The following is a 25,424-nucleotide window of genomic DNA, read 5'->3' on the forward strand; positions in this document are numbered from 1 at the left end:
CCTTCTTTTTCCTAACCTTTGGCAATCACAAAATGATAGGATACTGAAAGAGAAACTCCCCAGTGTCAGTAGGTGCCCAATATGCTACTGGAGATCAGTGGAGAAATAACTCCAGAAAGAATGAAGGGATGGAGCCAAAGCAAAAACAGTACCCAGCTGTGGACGTGACTGGTAATAGAAGCAAGGTCCAATGCTGTAAAGAGCAATATTGCATAGGAACCTGGAATGTCAGGTCCATGAATCAAGGCAAATTGGAAGTGGTCAAACAAGAGATGACAAGAGTGAATGTCGACATTCTAGGAATCAGCGAACTGAAATGGGCTAGAATGGGTGAATTTAACTCAGATGACCATTATATCTACTACTGCGGGCAGGAATCCCTCAGAAGAAATGGAGTGGCCATCATGGTCAACAAAAGAGTCCGAAATGCAGTACTTGGATGCAATCTCAAAAACGACAGAATGATCTCTGTTTGTTTCCAAGGCAAACCATTCAATATCACAGTAATCCAAGTCTATGCCCCAACCAGTAAAGCTGAAGAAGCTGAAGTTGAACAGTTCTATGAAGACCTACAAGACCTTTTAGAGCTAACACCCAAAAAAGATGTCCTTTTCTGGAATGCAAAAGTAGGAAGTCAGGAAACACCTGGAGTAACAGGCAAATTTGGCCTTGGAATACGGAATGAAGCAGGGCAAAGACTAATAGAGTTTTGCCAAGAAAATGCACTGGTCATAACAAACACCCTCTTCCAATAACACAAGAGAAGACTCTATACATGGACATCACCAGATGATCAACACCGAAATCAGATTGATTATGTTCCTTGCAGCCAAAGATGGAGAAGCTCTATACAGTCAGCAAAAAAAGACCAAGAGCTGACTGTGGCTCAGACCATGAACTCCTTATTGCCAAATTCAGACTTAAATTGAAGAAAGTAGGGAAAACCACTAGGCCATTCAGGTATGACCTAAATCAAATCCCTTATGATTATACAGTGAAAGTGAGAAATAGATTTAAGGGCCTAGATCTGACAGATAGAGTGCCTGATGAACTATGGAATGAGGTTCGTGACATTGTACAGGAGACAGGTATCAAAACCATCCCCATGAAAAAGAAATGCAAAAAAGCAAAATGGCTGTCTGGGGAGGCCTTACAAATAGCTCTGAAAAGAAGAGAAGTGAAAAGCAAAGGAGAAAAGGAAAGATATAAGCATCTGAATGCAGAGTTCCAAAGAATAGCAAGAAGAGATAAGAAAGCCTTCCTCAGCGATCAATGCAAAGAAATAGAGGAAAACAACAGAATGGGAAAGACTAGGGATCTCTTCAAGAAAATCAGAGATACCAAAGGAACATTTCATGCAAAGATGAGCTCGATAAAGGACAGAAATGGTATGGACCTAACAGAAGCAGAAGATATTAAGAAGAGATGGCAAGAATACACAGAAGAACTGTACAAAAAAGATCTTCACGACCAAGATAATCACGATGGTGTGATCACTCACCTAGAGCCAGACATCCTAGAATGTGAAGTCAAGTGGGCCTTAGAAAGCATCACTACGACCAAAGCTAGTGAGGGGATGGAATTCCAGTTGAGCTCTTTCAAATCCTGAAAGATGATGCTGTGAAAGTGCTGCACTCAATAGGCCAGCAAATTTGGAAAACTCAGCAGTGGCCACAGGACTGGAAAAGGTCCAATTTCATTCCAATCCCAAAGAAAGGCAATGCCAAACAATGCTCAAACTACCACACAATTGCACTCATCTCACATGCTAGTAAAGTAATGCTCAAAATTCTCCAAGCCAGGCTTCAGCAATATGTGAACCGTGAACTTCCAGATGTTCAAGCTGGTTTTAGAAAAGGCAGAGGAACCAGAGATCAAATTGCCAACATCTGCTGGATCATGGAAAAAGCAACAGAGTTCCAGAAAAGCATCTATTTCTGCTTTATAGAGTATGCCAAAGCCTTTGACTGTGTGGCTCACAATAAACTGTGGAAAATTCTGAAAGAGATGTGAATACCAGACCACCTGACCTGCCTCTTGAGAAACCTGTATGCAGGTCAGGAAGCAACAGTTAGAACTGGACATGGAACAACAGACTGGTTCCAAATAGGAAAAGGAGTTCGTCAAGGCTGTATATTGTCACCCTGCTTATTTAACTTATATGCAGAGTACATCATGAGAAACACTGGACTGGATGAAGCACAAGCTGGAATCAAGATTACCGGGAGAAATATCAATAACCTCAGATATGCAGATGACACTACCCTTATGGCAGAAAGTGAAGAGGAACTCAAAAGCCTCTTGATGAAAGTGTAAGTAGAGAGTGAAAAAGTTGGCTTAAAGCTCAACATTCAGAAAATGAAGATTATGGCATCCAGTCCCACCACTTCATGGGAAATATATGGGGAACAGTGGAAACAGTGGCTGACTTTATTTTTCTGGGCTCCAAAATCACTGCAGATGGTGACTGCAGCCATGAAATTAAAAGACGCTTATTCCTTCGAAGGAAAGTTATGACCAACCTAGACAGCATATTCAAAAGCAGAGACATTACTTTGCTAACAAAGGTTCGTCTAGTCAAGGCTATGGTTTTTTCCTGTGGTCATGTATGGATGTGAGAGTTGGACTGTGAAGAAGGCTGAATGCCGAAGAATTGATGCTTTTGAACTGTGGTGTTGGAGAAGACGCTTGAGAGTCTCTTGGACTTCAAGGAGATCCAACCAGTCCATTCTGAAGGAGATCAGCCCTGGGATTTCTTTGGAAGGAATGATGCTAAAGCTGAAACTCCAGGACTTTGGCCACCTCATGCGAAGAGTTGACTCATTGGAAAAGACTCTGATGCTGGGAGGGATTGGAGGCAGGAGAAGGGGACGACAGAGGATGAGATGGCTGGATGGCATCACTGACTCGATGGACGTTAGTCTGAGTGAACTCCGGGAGTTGGTGATGGACAGGGAGGCCTGGCGTGCTGCGATTTATGGGGTTGCAAAGAGTCGCACATGACTGAGCGAGTGATCTGATCTGATCTGATCTATCTTTGTACTGTCTCTATAGTTTTGCCTTTTCCAAAATGTCATATAGTTGAAGTCATACAACCAATTTTTAGATTGACATCTTTCACTCAGCAATGTAGAAGATTAATATGTGTTTTCCCCAATGTCTTGATAGCTCATTTCTTTTTATGGCTCAGTAATAAATATACTAGTTTATACATTAATCTTTTGAAAGACATCTTGGTTGTATCCAAGTTTTGAAAAGTACCAATAAAGCTGCTAAAATCACTTGTATGAAGGTTTTTGTGTGGACGTAACTTTTCAACTCATTTGGGTAAAGACCTAATAGTGTGATTGCTAAATTATGTGACTGTCTTTAACTTATAAGAAGCTATCAAACTGTCTTTCAAAATGGCTGTACTATTTTTCTTTCCTATGAACAATGAATACGACTTTTCTGTTACTCCACTTGGAATGGATTTTGGCCATTCCAATAAATGTATAGTGGTGTTTCATTCGCTTTAATTTTCCATTCACTACTGATGTATGATACAGAGCATCTTTTCATATGCTTACTTGCCATCTGTGTATCTTCTCTGGTGAAATATTTATTCAAATCTTTTGTTCCTTTTTAATTTAGGTGCATGCATGCTAAATCGTTTCAGTCACGTCCAACTCTTTGTGAACCTGTGGACTGTAGGCTGCCAGGCTCCTCTGTCTAGGGGTTTTCCAGGCCAGAATACTGAAGTGGGCTGCCATGCCCTTCTCCAGTGAATTTTCTCGACATAGGGGTGGAACCCATGTCTCTTATGTCTTCATGTCTCCTGCATTGGCAGGCGGGTTCTTTACCACTAGCGCCACCTGGCAAGCCCTTTTTAAATTAGGCTACTGTTTTCTTTATATATGTTTTGGATGCTAGTGTTTTATCAGATGTTTTGCAAAGATTTTCTCCAGGTCTATGACTTGTTTTCTCACTCTCTTAACAGTATCTTTTACAGAGCAGAAGTTTTTCATTTTAATGAAGTCTAATCAATGTTTTTCTTCCATGGATCATAGAGTTATATATTTTTATCTTCTGTTTCTTTATATCTCTACTTACTTACTTCATACTCTCCTATTCAACTGTGTATCCACTTACCTAGCCTAGAATCTGGAATTTAGTCAGGAGCCTCTCAAGTAGTTTTTTATAAAACATGTAGGTTAGTATCTCTGAAAAGTATCCCCATACAGAGTCCTAGCAGGAAAAGACTGGCCCCCCAAGCTGGGAGTTACCTGTTAAGTGTTAAATAAGGGACTATTTAGAGGTGGAGCAGGTTATAGGAAACAACATTGCATCTTGCAGCGCCCAAGGACCAGTATCAGCATGAATTCCAGGATCCAAGTAACAAGAAAGGAAAGTTCTAAAAAAAAAAAAATTCTTGGGAACTTGGGCCATCCATAAGATGTTATACTTGTAGAACACACATGTTAATAAACCTGTATAGAATCAGATTTATAAATCTGTATAAAATCTCTATAGAAGGAATACCTCCTCCTGATCTCCCTTTTTCTCCCAAGGCCTGAATTCACCCAGAAGTCAGAAGATAAGTGAGCTTGTAGGGTGAAGTCTTCAGAAGTCAATTTCCAGAGGGGAGCAAAAAAGAGTAGAAAATGGATGGGGATGGTAAGACAGGAAAAGAAGAATAACAAGGTTAGGCAGTTTCTTTATAATTTAGAAGAGAAGGAAGTGTGGACTCAATCTTTTTCTTTTTTTTTTGGCTGCCCAGCAGGGCATTTGTAAAATCTTGTTTCCTCAACGAGGTATCAAACCCATGCCGCCTGCAGTTCTGAAGTGAAAATATGGAGTCCTAACCACTGGACTGCCAGAGAATTCCCCAGCAGAATTTTTTTTGGCCATGCCAAGTGGCATGTCAGATCTTAGTTTCCTCATGCCCCTGCAATGGAAGCACAAATTCTTAACCACTGGATGCCAGGGAAGCCCCACAGTTTCAACTGGCAGAAATATTATTTGATCCACTTTGACCTTATGTTTAGAACAGTGACAACAAAAACACCTGGATAAATCCATCCTGTCTCAATGAACCAGCACCACGTTCCTTCTAGTTTCCCACTCAGGTACTTCTCAATCCATCACACAAGGGAGGTATCACATATAGTAACAAAAGAACTAAAAAAGTCAGCAACGTAATAAGCAGCATGTCTAAATGGCACCCCACTCCAGTACTCTTGCCTGGAAAATCCCGTGGACGGAGGAGCCTGGTAGGCTACAGTCCATGGGTTGCAAAGAGTCAGACACGACTGAGCGACTTCACTTTCACTTTTTACTACTAGCCTCAGTTTGGCTAATATGTTATGGGCCAAGTCATCATGGTTGTTCCATAAGATGTACGTGGAGGAAAGTGAAGGAAAGGTAATTAAGGCAAATAAAGCTACAATTAAGTGAATAAAGCTAAGATATAGTCAGAATTTTAATACCCAGCTGAATTATTTGGGGAATGAATAAATTATCACCTCTGTGGTAAGAATACTCTCATAGGAAAATTTTGATTTTTTTACAAAAGTGCAAAAGCAATTCAATAAAAGAAAAATAGCCTTTTATACAAATGGTGTGAGAACAATTGGATATTCATAAGTAAATAAAAGAATTTTGACCAAGTCTCATCTCACATGTTACACAAAAATTAGTTTAAAATGAATCACAAACTGAAATAGACAACGAAAAACTATAAAACTCAGAGGAAAAACAGAGGAGAAAATTTCCAGGACCTAAGTTTAGACAAAGAGTCTGTAGATTGTGACACCAAAAGCAAAATCATTAAAAGAAAAAAGTGAACCTCATTAAAATTTGAAATATTTCCTCTGAGAAAGTATTTTATCTATTAAGATGATAAAAAGCTACAGACTGAAAATAAATATTTGCAAACCACATATTTGACAAAGGACTAATATCTAGAATTTATAAAAAGTTCTCAAAATTCAACAATAAAAAAATAGACAATGTCAAAATACAAAATAGTGACAATGTCAAGTGCTGATGAAGTTGTGGAGAAACTAGATTACTTATACATTTATTGTGGGAAAGTAAAATGGTACACCATCCTGGAAATCAGTTTGATAGTTTCTTAGAAATCTATACAAAGCTGAAACTCCAGTACTTTGGCCACCTCATGCGAAGAGTTGACTCATTGGAAAAGACTGATGCTGGGAGGGATTGGGGGCAGGAGGAGAAGGGGACAACAGAGGATGAGACGGCTGGATGGCATCACTGACTCGATGGACGTGAGTTTGAGTGAACTCCGGCAGATGGTGATGGACAGGGAGGCCTGGCGTGCTGCAATTCATGGGGTCGCAAACAGTCAGACACGACTGAGTGACTGAACTGAACTGACTGATACATGCAACTACCATTTTTTTAAAAAGTGAGGAATTTTTATTGCTGATGCCATTTCATCTTTGTACTGGTTCATGAAATATAGCAGAATGTTCAACTGTTACAATGCTGATGCAATAAATTCCACTATTATACAGAGATACCATCTCAATAATCTGTAACCAGATGGTAAAAGGGTTAGTTCTTCAGTTGTGTTCCACTCTTTGTGATCCCATGGATTGGAGCCTGCCAGTCCCCTTCATCCTTGGAATTCTCCAGGCAAGAAGACTGGAGTGGGTAGCCATTCCCTTCTCCAGTGGAACTTCCCAACCCAGGGATTGAGCCCAGGTCTCCTGCATTGCAGACAGTCTTTACCATCTGAGCTACAATACATACAATGCAAAGTAAAAGTGTTAGTTGCTCAGAATTTAATGGACAGAGGAGCCTGGCAGGCTATAGTCCATGGGGTCACTGAGAGTCAGACACAACTGAGCACACACACGAAGATGGAAAAATGTAAAAAGTACAGTTTCTAACTCTGTGAATATTTTATTTAATATGCAAAATCTATTTCAACAAGTGATCATAATATAAAATTCAGATTCCTGTCCCTTGATATCAAATTAAGCAACTGCACTACACACAAAAGAAAATCAGAATAGAAAAATCAGTAACACACCAACTGTCCTGTAAAATCATTTTATTTTCTGCAAGGTAAATATTTTTCTTAGGCATTGTTACTAGAACAACCTCTTTGTAGGGTTTTATAGTTTGGAATAACCATATTTAAAAAAAATTTTTGTATCTATAAAGAGTTGTAATACAAAAAATGATTTATAGGCTATTTTTCAGGAAGAAGTTACTAGACTATATTTCTATTGAAGAAACTTTACTATTTAAATCTATGATATGGAATGAAAAGATGATTAAAAAGTCTTCTGATCAAAAAGCCTGAGATCATCAAAGGAATGTTTAGTCTCTTCCACAGAGAGCCACCAGGATTTTTTCATAATCTCCTTTGGTTTCATCCTGTTGATAAAAATAAAGTATACTTAATGCTACCTGAGACCACAATCAATAGAAAATATTTTTAAATTGTAGACTAATTATTGTATTAGGCTTAACATACATCACAGTATATCAATTTTTTAGGATCTTGGATAAGAATATCACTTATTTAATTAATAAAATTTATATAGCAGATAACTGGTATTTTTAATTGATTATATGAAAGCAATAGCTTTCAAAATTCAGATTGCAAACTTCTCTCGATTACTCTACATTAAAGCCATTATTTTCCAAGAATGAAATATAACACAGAATAAATATAGCAAAATATAATTTCATATCACCTCTGACTTGCTACACCAGAGTGAAGGTTACAAGTCCACGATAGTCTCAATTTTCATGTTAGATTTTTGTTATCCAATATAAATGTCAAATTGAATTTATTTATTTATTTTCAAATTGAATTTAAATAGTCATCTTTCATTAAGTTCAAAACTCCTTGACTTGTCTTTCTTTTTTACTTTCTAACTTGAACATGCATTCTATATCTTCTACATATGACAAAGTTAAGGAAAATTTTAGAGTAAAAAGTTTCTAATCCTCTGATCAATATTTATTGCAACATAAATCATTATATATCTCTACCAAAGTATTTTGATTGCTAAATGTATGTGTGGTAAACTGTTTCCATGACTATTGAAAAATCTGCAGTCTTTCTACATAGAACTCACTAGTAGATTTTACCAGTGAAAGTTCAATTTACTTTAAATTATGTATCTTTTTAAAAATTTTTATTTTTTGGTCATACTGTGCAGCAAGTGGGATCTTAGTTCAGCAACCAGGGATCAAACTCATGTCCCTTGCAGTTAAAGTATATAGTCTTAACCACTAGACCACAAGAAAATTCTCTGTATCTTAATATAACAAATGAATCTTATATATGTAATTTATGGATACAGTAAGTCAGCCCTTCTTTATGAAGAAGTTGCAAAAAAATTATCATTTGTGGGGGTAACATTATGAGAATTACAACATACCAGGATGGCTTGACAGAGAGAGATGCCATACAACTTCTGATAGCATGCTTTGATGTCATTCATGTCAATTTCAGAGCGGGAAACCATAATCCTGATCAGTGTCTTATGACGAGTTCCAATACCCTGTCAGAAACAAATGATGGCAAGTGTCCCTTATATTCCAAGCTTACTTTTAAGGTAGGATGTGGGTTTGAATGTGAAGCTCTTTTGCTAACCTATATAGTTTTTACAGAGAAACTATTTCCACAGTAATATATGCACAAACACACACACTTCAAACAAGTGGTAATAAAATGACACGAACTCAACTGTGACAAGAGAATTATATAGAGAGCTTTTAAAACCTCCTAACTGATCTTCCACTATCCAGTCTTTCCTCTGTCTAAGCTATTCAAGAATTGCAAAGTAAACTTTCTAAGTTGTAAATCTGATCATTTGATTCATCTGCTTAAAACCTTTTAGTGACCTTCTGTTAATTTTAGGATGAAAATCAATCATTTTACCTGGGCTTACAATGCCCTGCCTAATTCTACAACTTCTTCCACCATGTACCATCACTCTAATTATATTTATTATCCTGAAAGGGACATGCTGTGTTCTCCTCCAGGACCAGACTTGCTTTATCCCTTCATTCCTTACACTTCTGCACTCATCTGGCTAATTCCTGTTCAAATAGCATGTTGTAATTTAGCTGACACCTACACTGCTTTCCAAAGTCTGGGACACAGGTCCCTCTTCTCATTTACAATACTAGGTGTTCTCATTACCCATCTAGTAACCTCACTAGGTAACAGCAGGCATGGGGTCAGGAACTGTACTGCCAACTACCTGGTAGAACATGCCTATCACATCACAGGGACTCTTTTCTATTAATTGAATGGTTAGATTGCTTTCTCCTAAGACTTCCTTACTTCGGAGTTGCAAAGGGAAAAAATAGACAACTTCATAACTTTTCACAAGTATATAGGTACCATCCTATATAATAAAATGCAAGCTAGACAATAAAGTGCAGTACTTAAAGTGATATCTCAAATACATCTTAACAACACCTTACACTTTAATGAGCTTAGAATGACATTTTAAAATCTTAGAATGACATATTAAGCAATGCCATGGAAGGCAAAATAATAAAAAAGATAAAATTTAGAAGAGATTGTAAAGCTTACAATCTTAGCAGGTTGCTAAAATCATACATTAAAAGAGGAAGTATATCGCCCTTCCTCTGCTGACTCAGATTTTACACAAATCATGAGTAATCTACAAATTGCTTTCAAGCTCACCTTACTATCTTACCTATAAAAGAGTATAACAAGTCTAACAGAACTTTATTTTAAGAAGTGTATTACCTCTTGCATTGGATAGAAAATAATCTTTTAATGAAAAGATATTAAAAAATAAATGTGATTTTTAAACCATATGGGATTTTCTGTTCTCTCCATACACAGGAATATTTTCCCCAAAGCAAATCATATGTTACCTTCATGGCCTGATGGAGCTTCTCAGCAAAGAACATTGGCTGGCTTGTAGCACACTTCACTGTAAGAGAGGCATGTTTTAGTTGACATCTTTACCACAAAAGAAGAAAGATACATATGAAAGAAATAGAAATACAGAGGTTTTCAAGTAAGATTCTGTTCTCTTTTCCTGTTCCTCATCATCCACCCCTAGTAAGGGATATTTGGCTTAAAAGAAGCTATTTCTAGACGGTGATTTTGAATATTCTGTCATCTGACAGTATCATTTATCTCCTATTATCCTAAGCCCACCGATAGCAACTTCAATAGTTCATGCTATCCTGAGTATACTCTTCATGAAAACAAGGAAACCAGTAGATATGTTAAAGGCCATGTTGGCAGGCAAGAAATACTTTTTTTCCTGTTGTAATAAGAGAAAAAAATCCAAGTGGGACAGGACAGTCATAAAATACAAGGCAACTGCCAAATAAAATACTAACAGATGTGTCAATCAGTAATAAGAAGATTCTCTACCTTCTTACTCCAAGTGTGATCTATGGACTAAAAGAACTGGTGTCAACTGAGAATTTGTTAGAAATGCAGACTTCCAGTTTCCACCCAGACCTACTGAATTAGAATCTACATTTTAGCAAGATTCCCAAAGGATTCATGTGCACATTAATGTTTGAGAAGCACTGCTTTATAATGTAGGTTTCCAAACCTCGACTAGTCATCTGAATAAAAGGGAAAACTTTAAAATTCTTTTCTTCTGAAGGTCTAAATCCTTTAAGCTTGCCCAAGATTACTCAGCAAGTGACAGACCAGGGTATAGACCTTCATTTATCTAATTCCAAATGCCATGCTCTTAATGACCATTTTGACTTCCCTTTGTGCCATGCCCAGCCTGATATATTGCATGGTACAAGTAGATGCTCAGTATTTTCCACCTGCTCATCTTTTTAATCAAGGAAATAATACCTGTAATCACTAACAAGACTATTGCATCACTTTAGCTAAATATTTATTGCCAATTATCTTACATGGTACCTCTATTTGCAACATAAATTATATGAGTTTTTGTCTTATTATTATATTTTATAAATTATTGGACAACATTGACAATATTGACAATTCAATTTCAAGTTAGAAAACTCTTCCCCCTCCAGGACTACATACCAATAACTGTGAGGCATTTCTCGATGTCACCTTTCAACTCCAGGTCCAGAACTTTGTTCATGTCATGCTTGCTATACTTGGAATATTTCTGAAACACTGAATATTAAGTTTAAATTTAGAGATGTACAAAACATCCTGTATTTTTTTTTAGCAAACTAGCAAAATCACGCATGGCCACGAAGTCAAAGCATTTCTTATGTGTATGCTAACTCACTTCAGTCGTGTCTGACTTTTTGTGACCCCATGGACTGTCACCTGCCAGGCTCCTTTGGCCATGGGATTCTCCAGGCTTATACTGGAATGGGTTGCTATGCCCTCCTCCAGGGGATTTTCCCAACCCAGGGATCGAACCCACATTTCTTACATACCCTGCATTGGCAGGCAGGTTCTTTACCACTAGCGCCACCTAGGAAGCCCAAAGCATTCCTTAGGAGGACTGAACTTCAAAAAACACAATGTAAATCTAACTATTCATCTGAGCATATTTTGGATACATCATCTTCTCTGAAGGATGTAATTCACATGGCTATTTTTGTGCTTCTGTGTATTTTGGGAAAATTTTTGCAAATGTTGACATTTATTAGAAGTGACATTTGATTGACAGCCATAACTCTACATCAGAGCCAGGTGTCACAGCAAATGGATCTTTCTTTATATAAAGATCTGTGTTGTAGATTCCTCATAATTCTAATCTCAGAGTGCTAACAGAGTGCTGTTAACAAACAATAAACTTGAAGTAATCATCACGACCTGCACTTTGTCTTGACTTCCAAAACACTCAGGGCTAAATCTTGTGGCAAGAACTCTCTTTTAGCTTTTGTTTCTGGGGTTTCTAGATACTCTTTTCTTCACTTAGCCTCAGGTGTTTTTTTCTTCATTGTAATTTCATGTGTTCTGTTTTACATGTATATATTGTCAGACCTATTCCAAATATTTTGAGGAAAAAAAAATAGTAAAAATAACAAACTAATGTTCTACATGCCAAAGTCATAAAATGTGTTTCAAATACTATCAGGTGGTGTCTGTACAAAGCTGGACAAATGCACAAGTAGCAATAAGAGATCAGGAGCACTGCATCTGTTTGGTTTCGGAGTGCCACTGATTATGATTTCTTTCTTGCTTTCTCTTGAAAGTGTTAGTCACTCAGTCATGTCCAACTCTTTGCGACCCCATGGACTACAGCCTGCCAGGCTCCTCTGACCATGGGATTCTTCAGGCAAGAATACTGGAGTGTATTTGCCATTCATTCCCTTCTCTGGGGAATCTTCCTGACCCAGGGATCAAACCCAGGTCTCCTGCAGTGCAGGCAGATTCTTTACCATATGAGCTACCAGGGAAGCCCTTTCCTTTCTCTTGCTTGTCCTCATTAAAAAAAAAAAAAAAAGTGACTTCTGCAAACAGTCCCAGGGAACATTTGTTTTCTTCTTACCTCTGCGGAGATGGGGATAGCTCCTGGTGGTAAGAATGGTAATGAACACATTCACATCTGTCCCTTTTCTTCTTTCTCCTGCTTCATATAAGGCCTGTTAAGAAACAGAAAAACAAACACTTGACCATCTGAGGACTTGATATCTGCATAAGAATGCCAGATCTCTTCAAAGATTTTGGAGGCAGCTGCTTTGTGTCCAATACAATCAGAGCAGGTGGCAATGCTAAGATTACAAGCTCCTTAGAGATGGAAACCTTGTTTTGTCAAGTATCTTCCATAATCTCTCAAGTTGCCTTGCAAACACTAGAGACTGAATCTATGCATGCAAAATAAATGTTTATTGAGTTAACTCGCTTTAAGATTACATTCTGTATCAAGAAAACTTCAAGGGACACTCTCTAATTTTTACTTTTACTTTTAATTGTTCAAAGTAATTTTCAGTGAATGGTACTAATAAATCAATAATTCAACCATTACCTAGATGTTGAATTTTGATGTAAGAATTTCTGGATTCAAATTCTGACTCGGCAACTTAATCATTCCTAGATATTAGTACTAAGATATCTTAGTAATCTTATGTAGTTTCACATTATTAAACTACAGTCTTTTCTCTTTTGTAAATGGAAAAGATAATCTCTGCCTTATTGTCACCAACATGCTCTGTTACCTTTGAAACGTTAATTACCACCCTCCTCCTGGGTCACACTAATCCATGTAATGGCCATAAATATACATCTAAGAGCCCTGATAGTCTTTTTTTACTTAATTTTTTCCTGCACTGGGTCTTTGCAGCTGCACGTGGGCTTTCTCTAGTTGTAGAGAGCAGGGGCTATTCTCTAGCTGTAGTGTGCAGTGGTTTCTCTTGTTGCAGAGCACCGGCTCTAGGCACATGGGCTCAGTAGTTGTGGCACATGGGCTTAGTTGCCCCAAGGCATGTGGGATCTTCCTGGACAAGGGATTGAACTGGTGTCCTCTGCATTGCAAGGCGGATTCCTAACCACTGGACTACCAGGGAAGCTCCCTGATAGTCTTACAATGGAAAGCAAATTCAGAAGTATCACAAGCAAATAAGAGTAATTTCTTACTATGGGCAGTTACTCAAAGTTATTCAGGACTTTCTGAGCAAACAACTGATATAGATGCATTTATTCAACAAAAGTCAATAAATGCCTGTTATGTGCAGGATAACACTGATACAGTGAAGAGAGTGGAGTAGTCAAGTAAGTTTCTATTTTTACTAACTCACTGTGATGAATTTGTGGAGAATATTAACTGTACCATGAGAACAGCATATGTAAATACTAGATGCCATTTTTTTAACAAAAATTCCAAGTCCCAAAATGACACAGTTTTTCTAATGTTGCCAATAGACTGATGTATTAAAAAACAAGCAAACTCACTGAAACAATATATAATAATATACTTGAAAGTATATAAATGCGATAACCTTTATAATTTTAATATCATTACCATAATATTTTTACAATATAAACTTACACCTCTAAACCAATGTTCACTGTTTAAAGAATTGTTAGATGTGTTTATTCTTTTCACTTTTACTTTCTTATACCTGGTAAAATAAAAATTCAGAGTTTTCTCAATAACAGATCAAATTTTTACTATTCTTTCTCAATCCTCTCCAGCTTCATGAACAGTGCAACCGTTGAAAACATAAAGACCACATTTCCTCTCATGGATTGTTTGAGTCCTGGCTGGTGGGCATCCTTCAGGGAATGGACATTAGGTGCCATTATCCTTTTGGAGAACCTCATATCTGCTTTCACACGGAGGCCCTCAAGTAGTACCTCACCTCAGGTCGGACCTAATTGAAGTAGCAAAGTGGATTCTAGGAGTATTCATAAGCACTTGCTTACCCTGGCATCTGAATCAGCCAAGTCGTCATTTACAGCAAGCTCCTCGGATCGGTCACCCTGGAAAATATCCCATTCTCGTGTAAGTAGTTTTCTAGCATATAATCACATGGCTTATTTATGCTCTTAAAATCAGATGAGTAATATTCTTTGCAGAAAAAGGAGTGAATTGCTCATTTCTAGAGAGAGATGAAATCTAAGATTTTACTTTTCATCAAAGAAGAGATATTTCCAGATCTATTTTAGTTATACCTTAGCAAGAGAAAGCAAAGCCTTCTCATAATCTCCAGATGTGTCTGAGGCGATGTCTTTAGCCAGATCTCTCTTCAGTTCTGAGAAATAGGAAAAGTATATTTTGTAGTAAACTAGTGATAATGGTGATGGTAATAATATGTAACATCTCTATATTGGTTCACAACTTGCAATGCCAAATGTTCAATGATTTATGGAACACATTTCAAATAGTTTTATTTTTTAATAAAGCGAAATCAGAGCGAGTACAATTTTTGATCATCAAATTTATTTCCTATAAGGCAATTAAAACAATTTAGATAATACTGTGAATGAAACTCTACAGCCCTAAAGCTTTTGCTAACAAGAATAAATTGCACAGAATACATTACTAGATAACTATTTCTGAAATAAACTATACCAGAATTTAAGCAATGGGGTGAATAGAACAGTTATTTAAAAAGGATAAAACAAAGCGCTTGCTTGAACATAGAGTATTTATTTACTTTGAAATGATAAATATCTTATATGGAATATAATTTAGTTATGTATGCATATGTGTATGTATACACATCTACAGTAGATAAAGATTTAAAATGTTTCTTTGTTAAACACCCTTACTTAAGATTAAAAAATAATGCTGTTATTATTTTTTCAGCAAAAATTTACCTGAATTTATAGTTGACTAGAAGGCAGAACATTTTAATAAACAGTCATTGAACTGTACCTCGGGAATAATTTATGGCTATTTGCCTTTGTAAACTATGTTTTACAAAATAAAAAAAAAATAGTAATAATGCCCCTCTTGATGACTGTCACTGATAAATGGACCTAAGATAAATATTGATAATAAGGTAAGAATTGCAGAATCGAAACATTCTGATTCCTTTATTAGATTGCTGTGAAAATAATACATGAGGACTATTGTATTCTCTGTGCTTGGTTTTAAAATCACGCAGAACGATCCTCTATGGTGCTACATATTGGGTTGGGAAAATAAAACAAAAAAAAAAAAACAAGAGGCTTGGGAAACTAGAAAAAGAAAACAGTGATGACTCAGCACTGCCCAGGACCCATTTGCAGATATCCTGTTTACAGTGTTAAGCATACCATTGAAATGAGATATTTCACTGAATAGATAAAATGAGCCATGGCTAGTCTCTCATCCCCATGAATCTAACTGAATGTTAACAGTGAGTAAGTCATTTATGTTCATAATGGTAGTTAGCGTCCATCAGAGAATTATAAGCACCAAGCTGTTTTCCTTTTCAAGGACAAATGTTTGGAGGGTTTTTGTTTGCTTGTTTTTGTTGTTGTTATCTTTTCAAAGTGAAAAGACAACGGGACATTTTTATGAAATGAATCTCTGAAAAGTAGGAAATGTTTTTAGAAAATTCTTTACATTCAGAGCTTTGAACTGAGGGTTTCATTGCAATACTATGTGGCCATTTGTCCCAGACATACAATTTTTTTAAAGTGCAAAGTTGATGAGGACTGAAACAATCGTGTCCCTTATTTGTACCCCACCAACTCTAATGTGTCTGGTAACCATATGTGCTTGTGAAAGACCTGTGACAGACAATGAAAGAAATATTTTAATATGTACTTTTCCCATAATTAACATCCACACTCAATTTTTCAAAAAGTGTATCAGAATTCCTTTTCAACTAAGACACTGGGACTGTTAGGCATTAAAACTTACCTTCTCTATAGACTCTGTTAATTTCTCTGATCTCTCTGTTAGTTCTTGATGCCAGAATTTCATTCAGAGTGTCTTCATCAGTCCCAAGGCCCTGAATTGAAAAAGATTAATAAAAAAAAAGAAGAAATGTAGAAAAATCTTCATTCAAAAGTATCAACTAGTTATTATGTTCCAAAATTTGTCTGAATCTGACATTTAGTAAATTTCTCACATTTAATAAATATCCACAATATTTATTAATTGCAATAAAGTATGTATTATATTGCTTAAAAAAAATGGGTTTAATGCCAATATTTTGGCAAATAAATACAAAGTGAGATCTATTAAATATGGTAACATCATGAAGATAGTGGAAAGAGCATAGTCGTTAACACCAGCATCTATTTTTTCATTTATTTATTCATTCACTTATTCATTTTATTACCACTGATGGGTGGCCCTGTGCTGGTTGTTGAGAATATACTAGGAGGCATAAGTGGTTTGGACATGATTTGAGGAAAGGAGCTTTGTTTAAATCAGGTGGTTTACCTTCATGGCAGCACGGAGCTCTTCGGCATCAAACTGGGCTGGAGTTTTCAATAGAGCCAAAACAACTTCCTCAAGGTGACCGAGGAGGGCTTTCTTCAGAACTTCATCCAGGGGCTATAATAAGAAGATATATAACCTTTTAGTAAATAACACATTAGGTGATATAGTAAAGCAGTGTTATTTGATGTGTAGCTAATCTTACTGAGTCCTAAACCCAACCATTTTTCATAGCTCCTTCCCTTTACATAGAAAAGGGTACCCAATATTTAATATCTTAATCTTTATGGTTCTAGAGTGATTAGAATGAAATTTACTGAATTTATTGATAACTCCTTAAAGGATAGAAGTCTCAATCTTTTATAGAGGGAATAAATGACAAAGCTCAAAAGATAGGGATTGCGTATTAACAGAAATAGTAATAAGAATACTTTAAAAATAATGTATTAATAACTTTTCCAACCATTGAGATTTGCACTTTTCAAATAAGCATTGTAATCAGACATTATGTGGTTTTCTAACTACACTCCTTAAAAAAATTACCCATATTTTGTATAAAACAGAAACCTTACTTTTAAAGTAGAATTATACATATAAACTTTACATTCAGACATTAAACAGCTCAGTTTAAAATTTAACAGAAGTCACATTTCAATCAGAACATATTTCTTACTGCCAACAGTAATCTTGATGTCTGTTATGCTCAAGTTAAAGGCTTATCTCCAATGTAGAACACCACATGTGCAAAGAATCAAAACAATGCATAAAACCAGCAAATTTGATAGAATTGATTACATTGCAACCAAGAAAATAAATACAGTAATCCCAGACTTAGTTGTAATGGAAAACAGTGGCTAGAGACTGAAAGAACTAGACAACTGTATTTCAAAATCTATGCACACATACTTAGTTGTATTCAACTCTTTGCGGTCCCATCAACTGTAGTTCACCAGGCTCCTCTGCCCATACAATTTTCCAGGCAACAATACTGGAGTGACTTACCATTTCCTACTCCAGGGGATCTTCCTTACCCAGGGATCAAACCCATGTCTCTTGTGTCTCCTGCATTGGCAGGCAAAGATTCTTTACCACCGCTACCTGAGAAGCCCATCAAACGCTATATTTAAACATAAATATGACTGAAATTAATTATCTAAATTAACCACTGCAACCGACCTTTCCTTTCTCCTGCAGATAGGCCGCTTTGATCTGCTGACGCTGTGCATTGTTTCTCTTAGTCAGAATTTCAATGATGGTTGCTTCATCCACACCTGGAAATAAAGGGCCTCTAGACTTTAAAAATCAATTTTCTTTATTGTCAATAACAGACAAAAAATGATTCATTATCAAGATGCTTCAAATGAAGATCTTAACAAAACAAAGAAGTATAAATTATAACAGGCTGGGGACATGGATGCGACTCTGTATATCAGATGGAAGCACTTGGGATGACATTCTCTTCTCTCTGAGAAAGTGAAAAAATGGCTCATTTGTGTCCTACTCTTTGTGACCCCATGGACTGTAGCCTGCCAGGCTTCTCTGTCCATGGGATTCTCCAGGCAAGAATACTAGAGTGGGTTGCCATTCCCTTCTCCAGGAGATCTTCCCAACCCAGGGATTGAACCCGGATCTTCTGCACTGCAGGCAGATTCTTTACCGTCTGAGACACCAAAGGAAGAAGAAATTCTCCCCAGCCCTGTGTTGCAGTGTTTGTTCCTAGTTCACACCTTAAGTGTGAACAGAGGGGCTGACTTCAGCATTCAGTCTGTTAGAAACGAGATTGATAAAGATCTTGTATCTTCAAAACGAAGCAGACTCTTTCCATTGCACATGTTTGTTTTTCAGTAGCCATTCTGAAATGTCTAGGAGGGGACTGTTTGGGGAAGACAGAATTACCTTTAACTGTGATTGCTTTGTGCAAGGCCTCAACATCTGAGGATGGATTGAATGTAGGATAGGGGCTCACTGCTGACCCAGGACCACCTTTGGATCCTTTCACGGTTTTCTGTGAATGAGAAATAAATTACTGTCCATTCACTTACATTTGCTTCTATTTTAATACTACGATTTAAATAAGTTATTTTATTTCCTCTCGACTTACAATGTATTCCTGCTCTTCATTTTCAATAAACCAGGCCTGCTTGAGGAATTCAGATACCATTGCCATTTTTGAAGGATCTGAAAAGAAAACAGGTTGATGTTTTTACAAACCACAAACTCACCACATATACATACCACTCCACTCTCTTACATATGTAAGACATAGAGCTGCCTTGCTTTTACTTTCCAGGATTACTCTTAGGAGCACCATACAATGCTAGATTTAGTGTGTTTTTGACCATGCTGCATGCCAAAAGATGTGGGATATTAGCTCCCCAACCAGGGACTGAGCCTGCACCCACTGCAGTGGAAGCAAGAGTGCTAACCACTAGACTGCCTGGGAAGTTCCTAGATTTGAATTTATTTTAAAGAGACTCTACTACCTTTGAACAGAAACCCAAAGCCTCAGAAATGTAGCTCTTTCTCAGTATATTCAGGCCTAACCTTAGGGCTCAGATGACATCTATAAGTAAGCATATATAGGCTGTAAAGAGCGAAGCTGGTGTTTCATTTCACTGTCCTAAATTTACAGACCACCCACTGTATACCAAGCCCTGAGGACACAAAAACAACTGAAACATCCTTTGCCTCAAAGAACTTAAAGCCAGTATGTGCTCTTCCTAAGAAAACTCTAAAGTTTAAGAATTCTTAGAGGAAGTTCTGGGTGATCTGAGACTCTTTTGGGGGAAGGTTTGAGATTAAATTGGCTAAAAAGTTAAAGAGAACAAAACAGAGGAGCTTGTCATATTAGGGAAGTTGAAAAGAGTTTATTAGCTCAAGAAGCTCAAATTTAAAAGTTCAAATGTGTTTCCAAAGTTTTGGATAAACATTAATGGTTTTTTTTTTTTAAGTTATATTTCAGAAAGATGACTCATCCTGTGTCATAGAGAATGCCTAGGAGATGGGCAAGATGGAAGATTAGAGACCACTTAGTAAGCTGTGGGAGAATCCATGTAGGGTTAATGAGGACTTGAACAAAGCTATTGGGTAGAGCAAGAACATTATATTGGCATTTATAAGGTAAGATAATCTATGACAATCTACAGGAGTGGATGCCAACTCAAAACTCTACCTAAAAAAAAAAAAAAAAAGATATTCTTGTGAGATTTCTCCTTGAAATAATTCAGTTTTCTTTTCCATTCCTTGGTATAAAATTATTTCAGCACCTGGAATAATCACTACACTCACATTTCTTCTATTTGAGCTGTCTGAATTCTCATCCTACGTGTGTTTTTTCTTTTTTTACCAATACAAAATAATCCTGGGAAAGAATTATTTTATACCAGCTGCTTTGCTCTAACAGGATTCTTTAGAGTGAAACTGCACCATGCATGCCCTCCATCGGAAAACTGTATGTTAAAGAAAATTGCTTGACTTACTATCATCATTCAGCAATATTTTTATTTAATAAGCTATGTATATGTTTAAAACTTGAAGTACGTTAAAAAATTAATGCATTTACTGCATTATCTACAAAAGAAACCCTCAAGGATCCTTTTTGTCTAGGATTTTTTTTTTTTTTTAGGAGCCTAAGCTCCAGGTCTATGCTCATCGATCTCTCCACACCCTTTTATTTCTCTGGAGACTGCTATTATGAGTACATCTGAAAGAGATTGGAAGGATGATCTTAGCAGTTTCAAATTCTCCCTGTGAAGCTAAATGACTCATGAGGAGTAAAACCCATAGCCTGATTCTTTACCGGTATGTTCAAGGTATTTCAATCCCCACCTGCTGAAAAGGGGCAGAAATTCTAAGTAATGAGATTAAATACATGAGGGAAATAATATCCAAAGCAGAAACTAGCTCTACTTAATTATCATGGGAATTGTTCAAATTACTGTTCTGTCATCTGTGAGGAGAACCAATATATTGTGCACTTATTTAATCTCTCCCCCCAGCAACTGATCAATTTAAAGTTAGTTCCTGAGGTGAAGTCATGGTGTACAATTTTGCACAAGGTTTTAGTTCCTATTACACCATAATCCGCTGCAACTGTTGTTGGCACATGGAGTTTCATTTTCCTCTTGCTTAATTGGCATATACAAAACTTCTTGCAATTTCTGGCAAGGTTGCAGGTATTTAAAATATCCATTTTTTATCTCATCCATGCCCTTTAGAAAGTAGAATTCTCAAAATGAATGATACAATCAGTCACTTAGTGGAGTAATTTTTCCCTCAGTAATAGAAACAGATATTCCAATATTTCCACTTTTTTCAATTAGAAGCAAAAAACTTCAAAAGTGATCAAAGAGGAGATTAAGAATATTGTCAAATATAACTTTTAAAATGATCCTCACAACTTCAAAATAAATTTTATGAAAACTTTACTGTACATCACAATTTTTTCACTTAAAAATGCTTATATAATGCATTAATTTCTTAAAAGGATAAACTTGAGAAAGACTAGAAAATATTTCTCTATTGATTATATTATACAAAATAACAAAAATAAAAGGGTTAAATAATTTGTTTCACACATGTCCATAGAGAATACAGCTTTGTGACATATCTTCTGTGTTGCTAGATTTTGGTCAGAAGCTATTTAGGTGACCTGAAAAAGTGATCTGGAATATGGTCTGGAAAAGAGAAGTAGCCTGAATAGAACCTTCTTCAGGAAAACAATTAGAGGAAAATGGAATCTCAATTCAGCCTAATAAGATCCACTAGCTCTCAGCAAAGTTTAAAGATACAAAGATTGTGACAGGATGTTAAAAAAAAAAAAAAAACTCCCTACAGGAAATAGATTTGATCATATACTGCTAGTTAAGTGCTCAAATGCAACTCCATGTTTTAACAGAACCTTGAATAGTTGCAACATACCTTACAAATACCACAAACAGCAAAAATATTTTGCTCAAATTGTATTGCTAAACCATTCTGTTTTTTCAATACCTAACCTCTGCATGAAAACCAATGTGTTGTACTCGATAAAACCCACTTAATAATTTGAAGGTAAGATTTCTTAACTATCAACAAATAATGCATGCAAACACATTTTATAGACTGCAACATGCTATATAAATGTTTGTCACATATTTTTACTATTCAGAGAATGATCCAGTCTAGAAATTAGAATTGTACATTAAAAATAAAAAATTAATAATCCCATGAGTTCACAAGAGGCTTTTTTCCATCTTTCTTTTTAGTTGCAACATTTATTTTATTTTATTTTAGTTGCAACATTTAGAATATGTACTAGGTATTTAAGAGCCTATTTTCTTAATATTCCTTGGCTCAATATATATTTAATCTGGCTACCAATGAGCTTGAAACCAAGATCATCTCAGTCCTTAGCATCATCTAATTTGAAGATGAAATTGAACATCTATAGACTGATTTACATGGAAATTAATAAAATTCCAGCTACAGTCCATGGGGTCGCAAAGAGTCGGACATGACTGAGCGACTTCACTTCACTATAGTTAAGAATCAAATTCATTCACAGTAAGCCCATGGAGACTGTGGCAGGTTTTACCCCAGCCTGAGGGAGTTTATTTTTCAGTGCTTTGGCCTGTGTAGTTTTTTCCTCGATTATCTATTTCACAAGTCTTTCCCACACCTACTCATGTGAGAAAAGACAATTAGACTGTACAAAGGCATGACTTATGAAGAAACACTTTATGAAAGGTAGTTTCATGAATGTTTCGCTTCCAGGCCTTTGAGTAGGGTGTTCTGTTTGCCTGGCATGCTATTTCATCCTCCATATCCAATTCTCTTTGCCTAAATGATGCTTCTTAGAGAGGACTTAGCCTAGATCTCATCACATCCTCCAGACGGGCCTTCCTTAGTTCAACACTGGGGTAAGCGACCAACCATCTGTGCTCTCCCAAAGCATCCTGCCTTCACCCCTACACTTGCCCCTATTGTTCTGCATTATCACTTTCTATTTACTCATCTATATTTTTAGTGGCATTCCATGGGGGCAATGATAATCTACCATGCCTGGCAGAATGCCTGGTACTTAGTATGCTGGAAAGCATTACTGAATGAACAAATAGGGTATCAGTGCTAATTATTTAGGAAAAATTCTATACTAATTTAACTAATGTTTTCTATCCACAACTATAGGATGTAAAAATAAGAACTGAGGAGTTTTGAGCCATATCTTGACTCTCTTTAGCTGGCCGTATGACCTGAAGAAAGCATTTAACTTTAGGGGTGAGGAGGGCTCTCCAATTATAAAAATAAGAGTTGGAATGCACAGTAGCTGAGATTCATTACAGCTCTGAAATGCTAGTCTTAAATTTCATCTCAAGTACCAGGAGGTGGAAAAAATTAGCATAGTGAAAGAAAAGTGGAGTGATGTTAGTCGCTCAGTCGTGTCTGACTCTTTGCAAACCCACGGACTGTAGCCCACCAGGCTCCACTGTCCAAGGAATTCTCCAGGCAAGAATACTGGAGTGGATAGCCATTCCCTTTTCCAGGGGATCTTCCTGATCCTGGGATTGAACCTGGATCTCCTGCATTGTAGGAGGACTCTTTAGGGTCTGAGCTGCCAGGGAAGCCCACAGTGAAGGAAGGTATTACATAAATTGTGTCTGTTATCTTTCTCATAAAAAATCTCTCCCATTTTAAGGAAAGAGGAAATCATTTACTCAAAAGACAGCTTTTGGTTTATCACTGAAAAATAATATGTCCGCTGGTTTCAAATATGTCATCACTTAATGGGTCTAGAGAAGATCAAGCAGCAGCTGAGCAAGCTAACATCAATAGAAACCAATCTTTGCAGATCTTCTGATTGAAAAAGTATTTAATAACCACGAAACTCTAGCTGGTTTCTTAATAATATTATTATTAGCTATTCTGTCAACATCTGTCAAATGATGGCTGTCTGCCAGATGTGGTTGATCCTGGGGCTAGGGTGGTAACCCAGCTTCAGGACAAGAGGCTAGGAATTTTGAAATTATGAAACTGGCATTTTACCACATTTGAGGTGTTCTGCAATGTGCCTACCAAAATACATTCCTGTGGGCAGAGGAGTCCAAACATAATTTTAGACACAAACTAGGCAAGAAAAGTACGTAGTTTTTGATTAACTAGCACTAAAAATTAGATATCAGATCATTTAACTTAACACTGAGAATGAGCTAAGAAAAAATTCTTGAAGGAACAGTTGTAATAAACAAGAGCCAGATATATGGTTAGGATTCAAAAATCCCTCACTTTTGCACATACATCCAACACCAGTAAAATCTCTACTTTAGATATGCTTTTTGCTTTTCTAAGGAGTTTTACAACCATTAGCTCATTCGACAATCAAGATGCTACTAAGTGGAATAATTTTTAGAGGGCCCTAATGACATTCCCAACGGATAACTTATCTGACACCACCCAGGAAATGTTTCCTTTCCCCTTAGGTTTTCAAATCTGCACTTGAAAAGCCAGTCTGTGACACAGAGGCTCCAGGGGAAAGAATGTGGCCACACCCTCTCTAAATGAAATAAGTGGATCCTCTTATTTATTTATACTGCATGAGTGAACATAACATTAATTTAAAATGTTAATTACAAAGGGCATAATTTCCACTATGAGATCTGAATCTTTTTTTTTTTTTTTTTAAGAAAAATATAAATTATTTAAGTCCCTGGAACCCACCTCTGGGTTCTTCAGGCCTGGCTCCCCACAAACACCCACCATCCATCATGATTTCTACATAAAGTTCATACAGATCCTGGAAACTCATAGCTTGTAGGAACAAACACATTCATCTCTTCTTTTCCATGGTAACTCACCAACAGTACAGAAAGCCAGTATTAAGCAAAGTTTCCTTGTTTTTAAAATTGTATTTTACTAAGTAAAAATAAAACTACAATTTGTGATTTCCAAAATATAAATTCCCAATGTAATCTTACAAAAATGTTTGTCAAAGATATAAGTGCAGTAGCCTTAAGTTCTACAGTAGTAACATTAAACACTGACAGTAAAAGTTATCAAAACAGCCAAAACTTAAAGGAAAACCAAGACTTACCTTTTTGTTTTTTTCACCTTCGTACAAAGAACTAAAGAGAGATTCTTCTCTGAACGGTTTGTGCTGGAAGTGGAACCCTGAGCTTCTGATTTTATAGAATTTCAAAGAGGCCACACCTAGCAACCAGAAGTTAGTAACTGGCTGTCTTTTGTTTGAAATACAGGGCTCAACCTTGCCCCAAAGTGAAACAAGCCTTGCAAAACTATTCGCTAAGCCAACTCAGAGCTAACAGCAAGAAGGAAAAGAAACGGAAGTACAGATTTTTTTTTTCCCTTCTTTAGTTTGCACTGCTTTTTTCAGGGGAGCAGAATACAAGAGGTGTTCAAGTATGCAGTACTATCTGCCTCAATCCTGATACCAATGACTGACATTCTTTTTTTAGTTAGACGAATTGTGGAATGAAAAATCATAAACTTTAAAACAAAATAAAACTCTCACTGGTTAAGTCTCAGCTTCACCACTAGTTACTATGTGATTTGGGGGACATATTTAACTTCCCTGAATTTGTTTCAACTTTTGTAAAATAGGGATAGTACTTTCTAGGCTGCCAACTTACTAGA

The 25,424-nt window shown here is 36.6% G+C and overlaps 1 protein-coding gene across 1 annotated transcript; it reads right to left on the minus strand.

Moving 5' to 3' along the window:
• Positions 1-7,046: 7,046 nt before the first annotated feature.
• ANXA1 (annexin A1) lies at positions 7,047-25,080 on the minus strand. Its single transcript, XM_005887846.3, has 13 exons — positions 24,865-25,080; positions 18,898-18,974; positions 18,693-18,801; positions 17,973-18,067; positions 16,800-16,913; positions 16,272-16,362; positions 14,591-14,670; positions 14,342-14,398; positions 12,468-12,561; positions 11,039-11,134; positions 9,886-9,944; positions 8,409-8,531; positions 7,047-7,392 (listed from the first exon to the last, which is right to left on the minus strand). The coding sequence occupies exons 2-13, from the start codon at positions 18,961-18,963 to the stop codon at positions 7,336-7,338; spliced, it is 1,041 nt and encodes a 346-aa protein (XP_005887908.2). The 5' UTR covers positions 18,964-18,974; positions 24,865-25,080; the 3' UTR covers positions 7,047-7,335.
• Positions 25,081-25,424: the final 344 nt, after the last annotated feature.

The sequence above is a fragment of the Bos mutus genome, chromosome 8, assembly GCF_027580195.1.
Source record: "Bos mutus isolate GX-2022 chromosome 8, NWIPB_WYAK_1.1, whole genome shotgun sequence".
Taxonomy (NCBI): domain Eukaryota; kingdom Metazoa; phylum Chordata; class Mammalia; order Artiodactyla; family Bovidae; genus Bos; species Bos mutus.